The 21,307-nt window shown below is 38.3% G+C and overlaps 1 protein-coding gene across 1 annotated transcript in view; it reads left to right on the top strand.

Annotated features, from left to right (window-relative positions):
- LOC122800812 (macrophage colony-stimulating factor 1 receptor-like) overlaps positions 1-21,307 on the top strand; it is an 875,741-nt gene that overhangs the window by 561,443 nt on the left and 292,991 nt on the right. Inside the window, exon 12 of the mRNA XM_044070092.1 lies at positions 9,294-9,404. Coding sequence (XP_043926027.1) covers positions 9,294-9,404 — 111 coding nt within the window. The remainder of the gene's footprint in view (positions 1-9,293; positions 9,405-21,307) is intronic.

The following is a 21,307-nucleotide window of genomic DNA, read 5'->3' on the forward strand; positions in this document are numbered from 1 at the left end:
AAAAGCAGAATCAGCATTCCCAAACTAAACTAGAGGAAATGAAACACATTTCTGCATGAGACATAATAACATGTCAAAAATGTACTTATACTCAGATTGCTGAGATACCTTCCAGAAATGGAAAGCTTTTTCTCCAAAAGTATATATGACAAACATGTAACTGTAATTATGCAGTCACATGAAGTATTCAAAGTATAACTGACTAGCATCAAACAGAATGCATTGTATATGATATCTAACACGGGTAAATTAAAGTTTCCCAGTTAACAGAGAAATACATTTTTGCAGGTAGATTGTGTGCTTATATCCCCTAAGTGGGGGGTTGTGCCATCATACCTCCTCCAACTCTTCAAGTAAAAAGAGTACCTGGTTTTCCACCAAGCCAAGTACTACCTTTCCTGCAAAGTACTGCAGTCTCAGAGTCATACTGAGTTAATGGATGTGTAGTGGCAATGCCTCTCTAAAACATTTATTTACTCTTTAAGACTGACAATTCATTAATTTTAAAAACTATCACCGCTCTGCAAGCAGCTGGTTTGGCACTGAGCAGCATCAAAGACTAGGTTAGCTGCAGATTACGTAAAGCAAGCACCCCCCACTTTTCCAGTTATAAACACCCACCTCACCTTGCAAGTGTATTAAGACGGGCAACCATGGATGGGCACTTTCCTATCATCTCTGTTTCCAGCAATTGCCTCATATATACTGACAACCACTTAATTCTCAGACAAATACAGTATGTTTGCGATGTACTGCCACTGGAGGCCAGACTCTCATGTAAAGACACAAAATGCAACAAACAGGTTGTTAGTAACTCACACACACCACTCACCACACCCACCAAGGATCATACACATAGATCTGCGTATACAGAGGTGCTCACACATAACCTTCCCAAGCCTCAGAGGCCTCTCATGTGTAGTCCTAAGAAACACTGCATGCACACAAAAAGACTTTCCAGCACAGCACATGAAGCTACATTTTGTGTCTCAGCTACAAGCCTGTAAGGCGAAAGATTTCACAACCCATCATTCTGGTCATAGGTGACTCCATTGACAGACACACAGATGTCCCCCTTACAAGGATTGATAAAAAGAAGGTTGCAGTTAGTTGCCTGTCAGGGGCCAGGATCGGGCAGATCATGCAAGCATTGAAGTCACTCATCCCTGACCTGAAACATACATCCCTGGACTATATGAAGAGAGAGAGATATGATTGAACTCTCAGAATATATGTCACAGGCAGGTATGAACTTAATGCTGAGGAGCATTCTTCCATCTCCAAGGATGTTGAAAATGATCAACTTAAACAATTGGTTTAACTACTGGTGTCATTCCAAAGAGGTCCAATATTTGTCAGCCTTGGAGGGCGTGGTCAACAGACCATGCTGCTTTGCCAGGGATGGTCTCCACCTGTCACCTATAGGTTTTTGGATATTGGCAAACATATTTTTCACTCCTATTTTGCCTTTTTCAGGCATTGTCAAATAGGCAAACCTTCCAACATAGCAAAAGCTACTCAGGACAAGCTAAAGGTGTTACTTCTCAATTCTAGAAGTCTCAACAGGAAATTGCACTCCCTAGAAGCTCCCCTTACCCTGGAAAATGCTGACATCTGTGCAGTTACCAAAATATGGTTTAAAGCCACAGAAAGCAGTCCAGCAGGGCATGGCTATTCTATGCCTATCCTATGTTCCTCTCAATGAACATGAAAGAGTGAAAGGTGGACGTGTATCTATCTACATAAAGTATAATCTCATCTCAAGGCTGGTCAAACACTATGACATGCTTGAGCTACTCCATGTCCAGCTAACTATGGGAAAAATCCATTACCATATTATTGCCAGCTACAGGTCCCCCTCCATGAGTGAGGATGCCCACACATCATACCTGCAGCTACACGAATCACTCATCATCCAGCCCAATACCATACTGATAGGTGATTTTTAACTTCCCCTTCATTAACTGGGAGGCATACATGACCACTAACATACAGGCCTAAAGATTCCTTGACTTTATGAATTCAAATACCCTGAAACAGCTGGTCTGCACTCCCACCATGGAATCAAATATCCTAGATCTGGTACTCACAAATATGGGACAGTGCTACACCCCCCCCCCCCCATGTTGAATCCCTCACTGGTAAGATCAGGATCACAAAGCAGTCTCCCTGGAAATTAAGGTAAAGCTAGACCCCTCAACAAACCTCCAAACCATTAAAAACTTTTCAAAGGCAGACTATTCCTATTGAGTAACAGCATAGCTGGATTCCAGGCTCCCCCAAATCCAGAAAAAAACAAAAGCATATACAGAAAAGCACACCAAAGCCTTTTTCAACCACATGAACAACTGCATAGAAATGGCAGTACTAAACCAAAACAAGCCCAGGTCAATCTGAAAAAACAACCCACCCTGGTGGACCTCTATGTCACCAAATGAATAGCCAACTGGCTAAAAGACAGGACACGTGGTCAGAGGGGGTAATTCCAGTTTCAAGTTCCAGCAAGAGGCCAGTTACTACTCTTGTGCAATAGGGCTTAATGCTGGGGCCACTCCTGTTTGGAATTTACTTTTTTCCGATGCCAACGCCAATGTGGAAAGCCTCTGGATGACGAAGTTTGCAGATGACTGCAAGCTGGGGGCAATCATTGAAGCCCCCAGTGATGTAGATATCCTTCAGGAGGGTCTAAATCAGGTAAATGATTTGTGTTAGAAGCACGGCCTGAAACTAAATGCAAATAAATGCATTATTGTACCCTTTGGAAAATCAAATATCCCTGCTAAGTACAACATTAACAACTCACCCTTAAGGGAAGACTCAGATAGAAGAGATCTAGGTACACAGGTAGATAGTAGGCTGAAATTTGACCATCACATGTCCACAGTGGCGAGGAAGTCATTCTATGTGGTACAACTTATTAGCAAAGGTATGGCATCCAGGTCTGGGGAGATTATAGTCCCACTGTACTTAGCCCTCATTAGATCAATAATCAAGCACAATGTCCCAGACAGATAGCTTCATGGTTAAGGTCTTTGCCTCCCATGTACAAGGTACAAGGTTCAATCCTGACCTCCAACCAATGCCTGTTTAGAGTTTGCATGTTCTCCCTGGGTCTCTGTGGAGTTTCTCCCATGTCCAAAATGGAGCTGTGGGCAGCAGAACAGACTCTATGGGGTGCCCTATAGGGAAGAGTTGTACAGACCAACTGCTTTGGGCATCTACTGTGGTGCACAGTATCCTCAAGATAGGAGAACACAGATCACAGACTGTGCACTGTGGCAGGGCTAGCCACTCAACAGTGTAAAAATATGGCTCTAGGTGATTCAGTCACATTGACTAATGTCGCCAAAAATGGGCATGGGTAGTTAATGGTGATAAGTGGGTTGAGGATCTGGCCTGCTCTGACCCACTCCATGGATCCTTGCTAATGGAGGGAGGGGCATATGTGTCCCTATTGGCCAGTGTGTGCCCGCCATAAAGCCCAGAAGCCCTGGGTCAATAAGCTGCTGGCTGGTGTCTAGCTGCCCAGCCTGGGTTACCTGGGATAGCTCTGTTGAGCGAAAGCTGGATGTAAAACCAACCAACCTGCCAAACAAGAGACATCCTATGTATACAAGAGACAAGATGAAAGGGCAGTGCAGCAAAGCCACTTGGCTTGGGATCCAGACTCTACTACTCAGGTGGGGAACAGGCTAGAAATGGTGTAGGAACTGTGATGAGAGAGAGGTTTCAGAAGGATATTATTAGAATTAATGACAGACACATGGCAATCAGACCCCAGTGCAATGATAGTGCAGTATTCATAATCTCAGCCTATGCCACACAGCAGGGTTGTGATAGTGAGGAAAAGAGTCCATTCAGGCAGCAGTTGCAGGACCTACTAAATAAAGCAGGACAACATGATTTGGTGTTGATAATGGGTGACTTGAATGCACATATCAGGACAGACAGAACAGGATATGAGGACTGCCTGGGTACACATGGGTAGGGCAACAAGAAGAAGCCATTCCAGGCTTCTGTCTGGTAAATTGCTTAATAATAGCCAACAGATGGTTCAGAAAGAGAGACAGTCACAAGATCACATACAAGAGTAACCAACATGCATCTCAGGTAGACTTCTTCCTAGTAAGGAAAAGGCACTGGGGGTAGAATCCATGATTGCAAAGTCATCCCCAGTGAAGCAGTTGGCCCACAGCATAAACCACTAGTTTGCCGCAATCAGCTGCAAGCAGTGGTCAGAGACGGCCCTAAGGTCAGCAGAGACCAGAGACCAGGCTGAAGACCTGGAAGTTGACTAGAGAGAAAGCTCAACAGTTCAAGGAATTACTCTGGGCTCTAGCACCCCAAGAAGAAGAGGAAATAGGTGGAGTTGAAGCATGGCAGTGCCTAAAACCAGCATGTGCTAGGACTACAGAAAAGATATGTGGCCGAGCCAGGTATGGAAATAAGGTACATAAGGTATGGAAATAAGGTACACAAGGAAAGCTGGTGGTGGAATGCAGAAATCCAGGAAGACATCAAAAGAAAGGAGTGCAGAAAGAAGTGGCAGATAGAAAAGACTGACCAGGCTAGGAAGAACTACTGGTTCGCTAACAAAGAGGTCTAAAAAAGAAGTTGCAATAGCAAAGCATAGGGCATCAGAGGCACTCTACCAGCTTCTGGAAAGTGACTCAGTAAGGGACACAAAGAAACTATATCAGGTTGCAAGGCAAAGACAGAAAGATAAAGAAGCTAGTCAGACACCCTTCATAAGGAATGCCAGCAACAACCTGCTCACCAGTCCAAAGGACATCAAAGGCAGATGGAAGGAGTATTTCCAGCAGCTTCTGAATGAAGAAAATCTCACAGAAGCTTTACTGCCCCAGAAACAGCCTACGATGAGAGAAGAAGAGGAGCCCACCCTAGAAGAAGTAAGAACAGCACTAAGGAAGATGTAGTCAGGGAAAGCAGCAGGCTCAGATGAGGTCACAGCAGATATGATAAATATGCTGGGTGAGATAGGGGAGAAATGTCTCCTGAGGGTACTAATAGCAGTGTGGAAAGAAAGGTGTATCCCAGATGACTGGAGAATAAGCATACTTGTGCCAGTGTACAAGAACAAAGGGGACATCCACAACTGTGGGGCGTACAGAGGCACCAAGCTCCTATCACATTGCTGGAGAGGGTGATTGATAAACTGTTACGCAGAGTAGTAGAATGTAAGATGGAAGATGAGCAGTTCAGATTCAGATCAGGATGCAGCACAACTGACCTGATGTTTGCAGTGGGAACGATACTTGAGAAGAAGCTAGAGATGGGGAAAGAGTCCAACTGGGCATTCCTAGACATGGAGAAAGCATATGACAAGGTCCCAAGAAAGCTGATCTGGGCAGTACTGCGGTGGTTTGAAGTCCCAGAACCACTGGTAGAATTAGTGCAGGCTATGTCCAAGGACCCAATAACTCAAGTACGAACAGTGTTCAGCCTCACAGAGGAGTTCCCAGTGGGAGTAGGTGTACACCAGGGTTCAGCTCTGAACCCACTGCTGTTCATACTGGTAATGGACTACATTAGCAAATAGGTTGGAGGGGACAGATCAACAAACTTGCTGTATGCAGACAATGTGGCATTACATGCAGAATCTGAGCTAGAACTTCAGCAAAGGATAGGAGAATGGAATGCAAATCTGAAGGCACATGGGATGAAACTAAGCACAGATAAGATGGTGGTAATGGCAGCAAATTGGGGAAATAACAAGAATCTGAGAATAAAGATAGAAGGGAAGATAGTGGAACAAGCAAACAGCTTCAAGTATCTGGGAGGGGTGCTTGAGGAGAAGTGTAGTCTGAATGAAGAGGTCAAAGCTAGAATCAGAGGGGCTGCAGCCAACTGGCATAGAGTATCAGGTGTAGTCTATGACATAGGAATGCCAAAGAAGCTGAAAAGTAAGGTGTACAAGACAGTGGTGAGACAAGTACTACTGTATGGTACAGAAAGCTGGGCAGTAAAGGCAGAACAGTTGAAGAAGCTAGAGGTGATGGAAATGAAGTGCCTGAGAAAGGTGATAAGATGCACACTGTGGGACAGATGAAGAAATGAGGACATAAGAGCAGAAGCCAAAGTAGCCCCAATTGCAGAAAAGATCAAAGAGAACAGATTACGGTGGTTTGGGCACATGTGTAGAAAATTAGAAGACAATTTGGTGAGGAAGATTTGGGACAGACAGGAAGAAGGTAAAAGTAAGCAAGGATGTCCAGCAAAGAGATGGATAGATTGTGTGAAAAAAGGCATGAGTGTTGAAGAAGGCACAAGTGTGGCACTGAATCGAGAGTTGGCAACAGTTAACATGATACTCCGACCCCATGTAGAAAAATGGGAAAAGGGGGCTGATGATGATGATGATGAATGTCCCATTTGGAATGTACTTGACTAGGCACTTACAGCAGCTAGAGTGACCTCAGAGGTTTCTCACTATGAAAAAAGGATGCTAACAGCATGTCCTATGCAGACAGACTGAAAGCCCTTTCCCTTTACTGTGTCTTCTATCAACTATTAAGTGGTGACCTATGTCTGACCTACAAAGCACTCACAAATCCAGCCTTGATGGAGCTGCTACATATGCACAAAAAAGACAATATGAGGGTTAGCCATTCTAGGGCTCTAAACAGTGTATTAAACAGAACATGCTGGAGAATCAGATACATGTCCCAGAGACTGCCACTTCTTTGGAATAGGCTTCCTAGTCACATAAAGCAAAGTCCTTCCCTGGTCCTCTTCAAGACAAATCTGGTTTGATGGATGAAGAATTGTAAATTCACACTCAAGGTGGCACCTATGTACCTTATGGATAGGGTCAATCTGTAAAAATCTATAAAATGCTCCAAGTTATGACTTCCTCCTGCCCCTAGTGGTCATATGCTGGGTAAAAGTTGGTTATATTTGCTAGCATTGTAAAGGCTCTCGAGCCTTTAGCCTAGTAATCTCCTTTGAACCTATGAACCTGTAATTGTTATGATGCTCTACTAGTCTTTTTGTATAAGCTTTATTTGCTCAGTTCACTTTTCTTCTTCTCCTAAAACATGTTGATTGAGTGGCTGGAGTTTTAAAATTTACAACTAGATACTGCAGTTACGCTTGCTGATTACTTAAGTACTATAGATAAGCATTAAAGATTTCATATCCCATATTTAGTTTATGGTTTTCAATCTGCACGTAAAGTCATATCATGTATATGCATATATTAACCTAGTATATACAGACATTTTAATCTTGTGCATGTGGATTGTTCAACTGCATCCCTGCTCAGGAATAAAAATAAATATGCATACATGTTGCATGTCACCTGTACTGCTTTAGTAGTAATAGTAGAATGCATGCGAAATTACTTTATAAAGCTTTCTTAAATATCATACAAAAACAGTCATAAAAATGACCTGACACATCTTTTGTTGTTGCATGTCTAGCCTCACCACAATAACAAGAATGCAATTCCATTGCATCCCTTTGGGGACTGCCTACCCCGAACCCTCACTAGAAGAGAAAAAGTCTGTGCCAAAAAAAAAAAGAAATAGGAAAGGGAATGGCAACATAAACTAAAATTATTGCAAGACCGCTATTACAGCTAATGAATGCAAATGTCTGTGACACATTCTGTGATGCAGTATAGTCCTGACATTTATGAAAGGGAGCTCAGGGGCTGAAAGGCCCCTTGCCAAATGCAGGCATTATTGTTAAGAAAAAATGATAGAACAAACTGAAATGTTAAGCTCTATTTCTGTCTATAAATGAATATGAGTTCCTTTCTTAATACTCTGAAATCCTGGATGTTTCACTAAATACATGCAAACATGCTTGTTGTCCTGAAAGGGGGCACTGGGTGGGGGATGCATACATTACTGTTACATAATGAGAACAATTTAACATTGCTATTCTTTAGCTGATACACTGGCATGATCATCATTGCTGGTCTAAGTTCTTTATATTAATTATTCAATGCTGACTGCTTTAAATGTGCATAGCTGTCAATCACCCAAGACAAGTCCACACCTGTTAAAAAATTTATGTGGGGTTTCTAAAGTAAATTATTCCAGTTGTTCTCACCTTTTTGAATTTAATTTATTCTTTTTGTGTTAAGAAGTAGGAAAACTGCAGATAATAAACAGTGAGCTCCTACTGTCGTTCATCTTCTTCACTGTAGCGTGCAGCTGGATGTCTCTGTTCTTCTGTTCTTTGCATCTTTTATATTGCATGAATATTTGTTGCCCAGTCTAATGGCACAGATAGATAAAGCCCTGATTGCATCCCAGATGACTCATGTTCGACGATCAACACAGATGCTGGTGGGACTTGGCAGAGGAGGTGGGGAGTGATTGGCTGTCACCAGCTTAGTCACACTGGTGGGATGGAGGTAGCTTGGCTCAATGCATTTGGGACAGTTACAGGAGTGTAGGTATATTGCCTGCAGCAAGGAGATTAGCCTGTCTATGCCACACAGCAGTGAGATGTTGTGCATGTGTAGCAGTGTGCAAGTTCCTCCCAAGAGCAGTTATGCTGGAGCATGTAACTTGCCAGTGGGATAGGGATAGGATTGCTCTCAGTATTAGCATTTTCACTGATTCTCACCTCTACCAGGAAAGAAATGGGCCAGAAGGCTATCACTTTGATACAGGAATGAATTGGTCAGCTGAATGCAGGAAGGGAGCCATAAGGAATGGAATACAAAAAAATAAAAAGGCACCACAAACTAGTCACAGAAATGTGACACAGTGAAAATACATTTGAAATACTAACATAGGTACTGCACAGTGGCAAGTCTTATCTTCCCCAAGTTAGAACTCGACAAACCAGGATTACTGAATTAGATCTCAATGAATAGTTCAGGACGAATTCTGGCCGAATGAAAAGTAGTAAGATAAAGTGACCAATGCCCACACACACACACACACACACACACACACACACACACACACACACACACACACACACACACGCATACCCACACACGCACACATGCAAAGCAAGTAGTTCATAACTTTCATTCCACTATCACGGTATTACATATAAGTAAACTGCATACCAGGCAGGATGTGTTATACAGTCGTCATGGTAATTTGCTCTGATGTAGCATAAAACAAATACTGGGATCTGCTCTAGTCAAGTAATAGCAGTCACTATATGGTTTCTTGCTGTGGAGTAGAGGGGATTAAGAACTGGGACCACTAGGTAGTAGTATGATCTGTCCGGTGTCTAACAATAAAAAAAATGCTCAGGTCTAACTGACGTACTGAATTGTCTTCTCTTTGCTTTATCTATAGCTACAGCTCACAGTGATGAAAAAGAAGCTCTGATGTCAGAGCTGAAGATTATGAGTCACCTCGGACAACATGAAAATATTGTTAACTTGCTGGGTGCATGCACATATGGAGGTAGGTGGTAATCTTATTTCTCTTTTCCTTGATTTGGCATGGTTTCCATGGGTTTATATAGTTCAGAGTGCTGACAATCTACTAAGTGTTAAATGTATTTTGAAAGAACACACTATAAAAGGTCAGTAGTGTAGACTGGTGAATTTCTACAACTGCTACTCTCTGTATCTTTGGGAAACTCACAGAGGAACTTGCTCTGTAAAGAAGTGTTAGAAATCTGGGTGTAATGTTTGCTTCCGGACCTTTCTGTTAAGCTTATGTTTTAAACAGCTTATGCCTTAATGTGTATTGCATGCATGCTGGGTTTCCTTTTATGCATAGATATCTTACAATATTATTTGAGACTTAATAAATGTGAAGTATGGTGTACAATGAACTTACTGTAAAAGATGACAAAATCTACAGCACATCCAAAACTAAAAAGATAGTTCAGCAGAGTCTAAACAGCATTGAATCATAACTATAAAGGAAACACTACAGTAGAAACAGTCTTACCTTAAACTGATGTAAGAAAATACCTTTCAACTTCTTAGCTCAAGAAATCTGGACAAAGCCTGACAAAATGGGGGGCAAAGGCCCAAAATAGGGAAACATTTTAAATATTGCTCATAAAGACTTAGAAAGTTGCTAAAATAACATTATTTGTGTTAACATGAATTTTCTGTAGGATATGAAGTCTGAAACTCAAACACGTCATTATTTAGTGACTTTAATCCTTTGGTCATCCCAGAGATTTGTCAAAAAAACACTGTTTTTATGAGGAACAATCCAAAAATATCAGGCAAAAATCTGGACATTCTGTAAAAATATGTACAGTTGAGAGGTATAGCAACAATGAACTGAAGGTCAACTCATAAAATAATGCCAGTTTCATATACTTAGGGCAATCTATTTAATATGGGTTTATATGATAAACTTGATAAAATCAAGCCAAAAACAGAAACCATACAGACTCATACTCAGAGGTGTTCACAAGAAGTGGCTTAATCCTCAGCACATAACACACATATACACCTATAGATGGGGAAGATCTAATGTGTTTCTGTCCCACAAAATGTAATCTGTTTAACAGTTATGCTCACACCTCCCAAATGGTTGTTTTGGATTACAATGGTTGTACTCCTGAGTTAGTGACCCACTAGTGAGTGTGTGGTAACCTATACAAATTCAATGAATTCCTGCTGTAGCTACCCACACTGGTCAGAGGATGACTCTTCCAATCCCAGACTGGTGATTTTACAACCTTCTCCGAGTTAGTGGATGATTTAAATCATTCTACCACTTTTTTGAAGTTTTCCAAAGGAGGTTTTGGTCAGGCCATAGATTTTTTTGGATGCACACTTAGAAATTGATTATGCCAGCAAGAGATTCATTAGTAAGATTTTTAGGAAATCTACATTTGTAAATCAATATTTACATAAAGACAGTTTGCATCCATCACATATAAAAAAGGTGTAGTCAAGGGGCAACTAATTCGACTTAGTCGTTTGACCAGTGACTAAGACACTTTTTCTCTTGAGTTGGAAAGGTTAATGCATTTCTTTGTACAAAGAGGTTATGATTATTTTTGGTTGAAAAAAATAGCTAGTGAAGTTGAGATACTTAGGGATATCATAGCTATGCCTATTTTAAAGACACAAAGTGGTGCTTATGTTTGTAATGTACACAACAATAATAGTTTTAGGTTGGCTTTTCACATACCTATTTCTATTGATATGTGTACCATCAAACATATTATTGTTGATAATCGGAAGGTATTGATGAGACACTCAGATTTAGTTAAAGTTTTGGGTAATAAGCCACTTTTTATATATCAGAAAAAGGTAAATTTGAGGTCTATTCTTGAAAAGGGAGCTACTACATGTAAGAATGTTTCATTGGAAGGATCCGGTACCTTTTCTTGTGGCCATTGTAAGCAATGTAGATTTATGGTCAATTCAGCATCTGTTGCTGTGGGGCAAGCCAAAAAAATCATTTGGGCTAAGGGTAGATACAATTGTGGTTCATCTTATGTTGTCTACCTAGCTTTGTGTAACTCATGTATGTTTTTATGTAGGCAAGACCGTTAGAGTCTTAAAAAGAAGAGTGTATGAACATGTGTTGGCCATTAAAAACAAAGATCCAAATAATGCTTTGTCTAGACATGCAATGGCATGTGAGAATTTTAAAAAAATTTCATTTTTTGTATTAGATGCAGTTACACATGATATGTTTTCTGGTGATTATAATAGTTTGCTAGAGTGCAGGGAGAGCAAATGGCAGATTAGTTTAAATGCTGACAGCCTCCCTGGTCTCAATGAGACTATTAATATAAATTGTTTGCTACATATGCAGAAGTTATAAAATTGGTATATTACATTAGATAAAAAAAAAAAAAAAATATATATATATATATATATATATATATATATATATATATATATATTTATATGTATTTTTCTATAATTGTGGTGCACATATTTTTAGTTATTTATACTTATTTTATTATATATAAAATAATTTTTTATGGTATTTGTTACTTTAAGTATTGATGTTCAGTTATGTGATTTATGATTTTATTTAAAAAGGGTGGTGAGATTTAGAATGTTTTTTTCTGATGAGGTTTGAGTATTATTAAATCAAACGAAAGCGCTAAAAACATTCTTTGTATCCGGCTTTTTTCTGTCTGTGGTTTTGTGTTTTGTTATTTATATTGCTCTGGTTTCTTCCCACAATTCAAAGACATGCATCTGGAGTGTTTTTCTGCTGAAGATTGGCTTGATTCCAAGTTGGACTTACCTGGTAAACAAATGTTAAATATCTATATATTGCATTTATACTGTTGCACTTTTGTAACCACCAGGAAAGTCTGAAAGTAGAAAGGTCTGTGTTCATTTCTTTTTACACTTCACTGAATTTTTAGTAATAGTGACAAATAATAGCACCACCAAATAAGAACTTAATCAATATAATAAGATGTATGAAAAGAAGGATGCGGATATGTAAATACTCAGTACAACATGTTTCACAATGCAGTTTGTCATCCAGCCAAGGGGACCCGATATGCTCAAAAAAGTGTGGTCCTCATATCACCCCCAACTGTCTGTGAGAAAATCAGAATCAGGTAAGCTACAGCCATCCATGATTGTTTTGAGCAGTCGAGTCTCAGAAAATGGATCAAGACATCCATTCTCCTAAGTGCTTCTGCCACATGCATAGGTTAAGTGCTTTCTGTTCCCTGTCAACAATCTCATATCCATTATTAATTTAATATATTGAAGTGCAGGTATCATTTTAATTTTTCAGCTTTTTTTCGACTTTATCATACACAGCCATAAATGTAAACATCAGCCATTCCTGTTTTCGTTAATCCCTGAATATTATGAAACCGGGAGGGAAAAGGAGTTTTGTTAAATCTTTGTAAAAGGAAAAATAAATCACATGCAGGAAATTGTGAATCTGTGACTTAAAGGGTTGGTAAAATTGTAAGGACAGACTCCATGATCCCATGACTATCTTGTCATGGCTGTCCAATTGACATTGGAGGGCACAGTGGTTCAGTGGTAGCATTGTCACCTCACAGCAAAAGGTTCTGCAGTTTGATTCTTGGCTGGGGTGCCTTCTGTGTGGAGTCTGCATGTCCTCCTTGCATTTGTGTGGGTTTCCTCTGGGTGCTCTGGTGTCTTCCCACATCACAAAGACATGCATCTGGAGCATTTCTCCCTGGGTCTCTGCTGAAAACTGGCCTTGTTCCAAGTTGGGCTTTCAGTCTGGAGTAAAAAGCTATATGTGCAATTAATTCGGACTTTCTTTGAACTGTTGTCCTTTTCCAACTTTGTTTTTTTTTTTTTTACATTATTTTGTTACTAGTAATGGTAATGGTTTGTTGGGCCTGTGTTGTAGTTGGTGGTGGGATGACAGTAAAGTATAAATATATATGACAAACAGCAACAGAAAAAATGGGTATCATTGCCTGGTACCTCCAGAGAGCTTGACAGCCTTGGCACATATCAGATATTAGGCTGACTAGGTTATCTATAATGCTTAGGGCAACTCCACTCAGCCAAACACCTTCTCAGTAGTCAAGTTAACCAAAAGTAGCCACTCTTTGTTCTGTGGTTTATGCATCACCAAACCTGTTTTCAAGATGTTTTCAAATGGCTTCTTCCCTGCCATAAAGTTGCATGGGTCCAGCTCTATTAAATCAAGTACTAGCCTCCCAGCTTTTTTTGCTAAAAGAACCATGAATCATTTTTAAACATGGTTTAATATTGCATTTAGCATGTAACAGGACAGGAGCAAAGGATCTTTATATCATTATAAATCACTACTGTACCTGCTTGTTTCCAAGACTGAGAAGGAGAGCTGTTCCACAGAACATTATTGAATAATTGCTAAATCTGGTTGCATAACCCCATAGCATAGAATAGGAGTGATGATGATTTGTGTTGCTGGTGTGATTCAGAGATGATCACACTGAATCACATCATTAGCATAGTAACAGCACTATGAACTCCATTTTGACGCATTGAAAGTCACAGTCAACATTTTGTGGCAGACTGCATTACAGTGAGTAACAAAGATAATGTGTGGAAAGTAAATATTACAGTGCACTGCCATATAGAGAAACTGCCAGCAGACGGATATGAGATAATGGATCCTAGCACTGCAGTCACATCTGAAGGGACATAGCCACCACAGGCATTGTCACATAGTGGTACAGTGAATGGCCATGGCAGGGGTCTGACAGTCAGATGGGGGAGGCAAACTGACTGGGCCTTTGTAAAACATCAGACATACCAACTTCTACCTGTGTCTTTTTTAAATATCATGGTCATCAATTTTATCATTCATCTTGAAAAGTGATACATCTAAACTACTGACTTCCTTAAAATGGTGCATAAAATAGAACTGCAAATATTCAGAGAGCTGATTTAAGTATAATTTAAAATAATTAAATGTAGCTTATTCTTTATTCCAAGTAAAAAAAATGTCAGTAATCAAGTATAATGTTTGCCAGTGATACAATGCACAAATAAATTGTTTCTCCCATTCTGCCGTAAAAAAATTTGCATAAAGTGGGGGCCTTTGCAGCAACTGTTTTTATTCTACTCAGCTGTTTAAAAATCCTCCACGGTGTATAAAAAAGTCGGTTAAAACTGTATGTAAATCTTCCATTAATAATCTAATATTAGATTCTTCCAAACCTGAATTCTGACTTAAAAATGTGGTGACATAATCTAACCCTGTGTGATATGATATTAAAGTATAGAATGATCTGATGTCTACTGTCACTAAAAAATCTATATCAGGTGGTAATAAATGCTTTATTTTTTCAATAAAATCAAGTGTCTTTAATAAGTGAAGGAATTCTAGATGCAATATTCTTGCATACAAATTCTAAAAGCATTGCTAATAAATCTGTCTTTGCTCCTTGTGAGGTTACAATAAGCCTTGTAGATGCGAATCTTATGAACTCCAAATATCAAACTGATCTTCAGATGCTCCACCTTTAAGAATTTAGCCCATATTTTCATTACTCAAACCTTCTATAGACCATTTTTATATTGCAGAATTAATGTATTTCTTACTTCTCTGAATAACAAATAGACATCTTTATAATCACCTTCACTAGATCACATATTATTATATTATATGTACTATATGTACCCACATCGATGCTAATAAGAGCCCACCCTTAGCTGCTTTCATATACCTTTCAGTTTTATCTGCTAATAAATTATTCAAATGGTTGCTTTCATTATGAATCAATTTACATATTAGGTGGTTTATTTAAGGCCTCTTGAAAATACTTGTCATATATTTTTCAAATCTGCAATTTGAATAATTAAAGGGGTGGGTTAAAAGACTTGGGCATCTAGGAAAGGTTGATATTGTAATGTCATTGCCATTTTCAAACATGCAACACAGATTATTTTCCTTGTAAGTTCCTTTATGGAACAAAATTCCAGCTATTTCATCATTTGTAATACAGCTATTTGATAAATTAATGTATACTACTGTTTTTAGTTGCTTTTGTGAGTACTGTATCTCTTGCAGTTGTAAAAAGTACTGCTGGAGAATTGTTTTATATTTGTTGTTTCATGTATTTCTCTTCTGAGTTTTGGCATTGATTTGCTGTTTTATAGTTAATATGTGTGCCAAATATAGGAATCATGGAAAAAATGGATAGTGTACATGCAGATTGTAAATAATACCCTGTGTACTGTACACCACCTGGCAGCTGATGGAGTAGAAGCTCTTCCAGTTGGTATAGCAGGCACCATGTGGAACAAGTGGGGCCATGATTGCAGTATAATTGCAGACAATGTCCTCAGGCTCTCATGGAGATGGGCTATGTCATAAAATGCCTAAATAGTGGTGGATTTCTCCTTTGCAGTCTATGGATACCAAATATGTTCCTCCACATGCTGCAGCATCATGTCAAGAAACTGTTTTAGGATTCACAAGGCCAAGGCCTGAAATTCCTAGTCAGTCCCCTGTCAGATGCTGAATGGGTCCAATACCACAGATGTTCACTGCTGCACAAACATTTGTGTCTACTGGGAAAGGCAGTGCACACATCCTGCTTGAATCAACAAGAGGATGACACAAATCTGCTAACTCCTATATGATTTCTGTGTACATAATGTTAAGGTCAGCTATGTCCCAGTCATGGAGGTGATGGTATGGATGGAATTTTCTGCAGCACAGAGAGTGGAAATTCACAACCTCACAGACACTGGCAACCAAGGCAAACACTAACACATGTTGACCAGCTGCAGCAGATGCTACTTCTATCATCTTAATATGAACAATATACCTGTTCACGTTGTTCAGATAAGCTGGTCAATGTGCCTTATCCTGTAATTTTTATGTGATTCTAAATTACATCACTACATTTATTTTCATAATTTGCATATGGAATACTTCTCATTACCATACTAACACTCATTTGCATATTATTATGCAGTCATTTGCATGCAGTGTATACCACCCTATTTTATTACTGGTATGGTCATACTGTGTCTATCTGTGAAATGACCTCTGTTTGTATTGTTTCTTAATGTGCTGTTTCATTTAATGCAGTCTGTTGTTTCTTAATACTCACCAATGTCTCATAACTGAGCAGGTCTAAATAAACACTATGCAGTTAATACCTTTAATGTCTTATAACTGGGTCAGGGCATATAAACACTATGCAGTCAGCACACCTGATATATTTTAATTGAGGCAGTGTATATAAATGCCCTGATGTACTATTAATGTCTCATAGTCAGATCAAGGTATAAAAACACAATGCAGTCAGTCCTGCTTAGGGTGTCACAACTGACTCAGTGTATATAAACACAGTGCAACTATTAAGCTTAACATCTCATAAACGGGTCAGTGAACATAAATACAATGCGGGAACTGGAGCACTCTGATTAAACTCTGACTACAGGAACAATACAACTTTGTTAGGCACCTTTCAGGTGTAAGAAAGGTGCCTAACAATGTTTTATTAAGCATAATTGAGTGCTGTTAATCTTTAGTCTCATGTTAAAACATTACTAGTAGCCAACATTGAAGAGCAGCCAAAACAATTTCACAGCTTTAAAAACTGTAATACACTTCATGGTCAAACAAATGTTTGTCACAGGGAAGCATCTAGCCATTTTTAAAGCTATCAGTTCATCAGAAAGACACTTTGCTTTTGCTCACTAAGTCTGTGCCAACAATAAGTGTTCTACATCTTTCAAATCTGCACTACACTGCACTCTTACACTTTTACTATAACTAATAGTAAATCAGGTCAGATAAATTTCCATGTACAACAAATAATTATGATCAGGGTTCTCTTATTATAAATACTTATTAGGTGCTCTTCACATGGATGTCAAAATTCATCTTTAGAGCTTTGCTTCGGTATGCCCTTGAAATGAGTTTCTTGATAATGTATCTTGAGCACATTACAAAATGGCTGCAATCAGAAACCTGACTACAATCCTGTATATAGTTAATATGCTTCATGCCTCATAACTAGGATGGTGTATATAAGCACGGTGCAGCTTGTAGGCTTAATATCTCATAAGTGGGTTAATGTATATAAACACAACACAGACAGTATACTAAAGTTCTCCTAATGGGTTGGTACACCAATGCAAACAGACACTTCATTTACAACCTCACTGCACACAAAACAATAAGAAAAAATACAATCACGCATAAGACAAGCATTAAGATCAGTTGAATAAACACTTATTTGATACAACATTCAATACAAAAATATAAGTATACAAGTTAGATGAAGTCTCATTTGTGATATGTATTTACAACGTCAGCTGTTCTTGCTTGACTTGTAAAGAAAAATAGTTGCTTGATAGGCATGTTGCCTGCTAGGCTGTTTGCTGACACTTGAACTAATTAACAGTAATGTATATTGATGCTCTAGTTATGCTTAAAAAATAATCTTATTACAGACAGGTTCTTATAAAGAAATCACACTTAGAATAGAGCAAACCTCATGCTGTCAGAAGGAAGTGACACAGGAACTGTATTGGAAAGCAGCAGTTTTAAAAGCTGTTAAAACATCTGTTATTGATACCAAAATGCGCTCAAATGGGAACAACTCTGGAAGCCAACTAACAGCCTTAGAAGCTATTAACACAGTTCATGTTGACACAGAAAAGACTGCCAAACGGTAACAGCACTGGAAGCCAAGTAACTGCTTTAAAAAGCTATGAACACACCTTGAATTGGCACAAAACATGCCTTTTTAAGTCATGGTATCACACAGAAACATCTAGAACTGTGTACTACAAAATGCTACAAATAGCTTTCTGATCATAACCAGTTGTTGTTATAGGTTCACATAAGGGATATCATGAAATTCATCTGTCTAGCTTCATTTTCAAAATTTCTTACAATTCATTTCTGAAATTCATAACATAGAGGATTAGAGTGGGTCACTGATCCTAACCAACTTACTGTGTGTATAACACATGGAATCCAAGAAATTCACCTCAAGATCAAAGCCTGAGAGGTGAATCTTGGCATCCATGTTGAGAACCCATAATAGCTGGTAGGATCAGCAACTTGATCATAATTCTTTGTAGTGCGTAGCACTTTATCTGCTCCTTGGACTACTAGTTACAGTCAAATCGAAAATCATTCAGTGTTCTGCTTACGTTCAAAGCCATAAAGCACTTGGTGAACTCTTTCAGAAAGGTAATGTAACACAAGTCCCTTATGTGCACACTCACCTTTCATGCCACTCAACTGTCCAGATTTTCATAGAATGACCACAGTTTTGCCTCATATGTTTGGTCTGTTCCTTATAAAGTCTGTGGTTTTCAGATAAATTACTGAGGATTGAATTGATAAAATAATGACTTTCTATCCTTCTGAAAACCCCGGCTAACACACATCCTGCTATTCTAGTAACTTTCTAAGTTTGTAACAAGAAGTCAGGGGCACATTATTGGTACGGATAGCAGGCTGAAAAAAATATTTTATTCTGCCATCATCATTTGCTAGTCAATACTGGCAGATCTTACTGTCTAGCCCAAGACCTGACCTTAACAACTTAAGCAGGGGGTGCTTAATATTTGTTAAGGCTGGTCTCACACCACTTTAGCACTTAACTGATTTCTCTTTTTCCAAATATCTGGCCCTAATCACTGCACTCGATGCACCCAATTATTAGTGGAGACCAGAGCAAAACTAAATCATAATTCAGTATATTAAGATCTTTCTTTGACAGTTTTGAGTTGCAGGTACATAGTCATTAAGCACTGTCATTTGCATTTCAAATTATACTCTAGGGGAATAGCTGTGTGCAGGATGGGTCTTTGATCATTTGGTTCCCTAGGCAAAAGTGGTTGAGAACACCCCCACCCCCACCCCCACCCCACCCCTTGATGCCTCCATCCTGGTCTACCTACACCATCCAGATTACTGGAAAAGCACCCCTGCTAGAATGGTTCCCTAGGTGGCTGCCTAGTTGGCCTATGCCTAAGACTGGCTATGAGTATGAAGTGATTAAGGCTTGCAGTCTTTGGAAAAAGTAAAAAAGGAGAACATCTCTTTTAACACTGTTTCCTTGTATTCAGTCTACTACTTCTTAGGCTAGATTTTTATATTTATTTTGATCATATGGCTGGAGCTGGTTTCAGTAAGTTCTATTCCATGTCATGTGTGTCACAACTGTGTTTAGTTTGGATAACTTTATATGCACATTTGCATTTTTAAGGTGAGAGTTTGCCTTTAGAATGTTGTGGCATTCTTTGAAGAGGTAACAACAGCACTTGATAAAGAAGTGATAATACATATACTTATCTGGATTTTGTTAAAGCATTTAGTAATACACCACATAAATGAATAACAGACAAATTAATAAGAAAATGAAAGGCTGTCAAGGTAGGCAGAGATGTGGTAGTAAATGGTGATTGCAGAAAATTGCAAAATTATACACTTGGGTCACAGTATCTGTCACACCTTCAGGTTGTGGTACCAGGCTCTGAATTGTGTTTTCAAAGATGGCACTAGATTCAGGATTTCAAGGTTATGATACAGCTTTAATTTCACACGAAATGGCAGCACACTGAAAATACAGCTATTATCCCAGTTTATTCATCTTTCTTTTTTTTCAAAACAGGTTTATTGTTTTAACATATAAGAGAAATATCATAACAATTTTATACAAGTAATTAAAAAATAGATATTATTATAATATTCAACAAAACAACTAAAGTATTTACAAAGACATCCACTACAATCAGATCAATTAATTAAACTAAAATACCATGCTATTGAAATTAGAATTTTTTTAACAAATTTTGTAAATTATCCCATACAATATAATAAGATGTTTTTCTAGTTGTTCTTGACCTAATTGTGTTTATTTCCATATGGCACACTATATTCATAACATTTTTAAATTCATTGAACGAAGGAGGTGTATCTGAAATCCAATTTCTGGTTATTATTTTCCTAGCCACTGCTAGAATAGACCATAACAAGGGAAGCTTAACCTTTTAACACTTTGAGGTACAGGTGTGTTGAATAATATAAGAGATTTAGAAATAATGAAATTATCTGTAAAAGAGCCTGCAAAAATTCATTAATTGACTTCCAGTATTCTTTCAATTTTATACAGTCATAAAACATATGAGCCCAGTCAGCATTAATTTTACATTACATCTCTTACATAGATTATCTTTATTATTTATTTTATTCATCATCAAAGGTGTATAAAAAGATCTATGTAAAAATTTCCATGTATAAAGTCTCCAGACAATGGAAGACGTAGTTCTATAGGCAGATTCAATATATATTGTTTATCTTGTTGATTTGGTGGGTCCCCATTAATAGAAGTGAAATAATTCCAGTATGTATCTACACTGTAAAAGTTTCTTGTCTGATAATTTTATGTATGTATGAAAGTTTACCTTTATCAGAAACTTTATGTTGTAAATTTAATATCAAGTAATCAATCAGTGTTGGAATAGATTCTTTAACTGTTATAGACATTAGATCTATTTTATTAATGAGATGTTGTCTAAAGGTCTGAACCTCTAACCAGCAAGTTTCTCTTAGATCAAATTCTTGTTTTAAGAAATCTAGATTTTTAACTTTATTATCAGATATCAACTGATACCAGTATTTTAGATCATTATCTATAGCTAAATGAGTTCCTTCAGAAGTAGATGACAAAAGCATACCCTGAGTATACATTATAGGGAATATAATAAAATTACATTCCCTATACTTAGGGTGCATGAATATAAAGTTACGATAGCTAATAATAATATTTAATGGGTAACAAACCATATGTTTAGGTGTAATAGGTGAAGTACAAAATTCCTTTAGTAACCATAACATGGAGTTATTTACAATCATATTTTTATGTGTTAAGGAGATTTTCATGAAGTGCATACTAA

This window comes from Protopterus annectens, chromosome 4.part1, assembly GCF_019279795.1.
Source record: "Protopterus annectens isolate FY-2018-M chromosome 4.part1, PAN1.0, whole genome shotgun sequence".
Classification (NCBI taxonomy): domain Eukaryota; kingdom Metazoa; phylum Chordata; order Ceratodontiformes; family Protopteridae; genus Protopterus; species Protopterus annectens.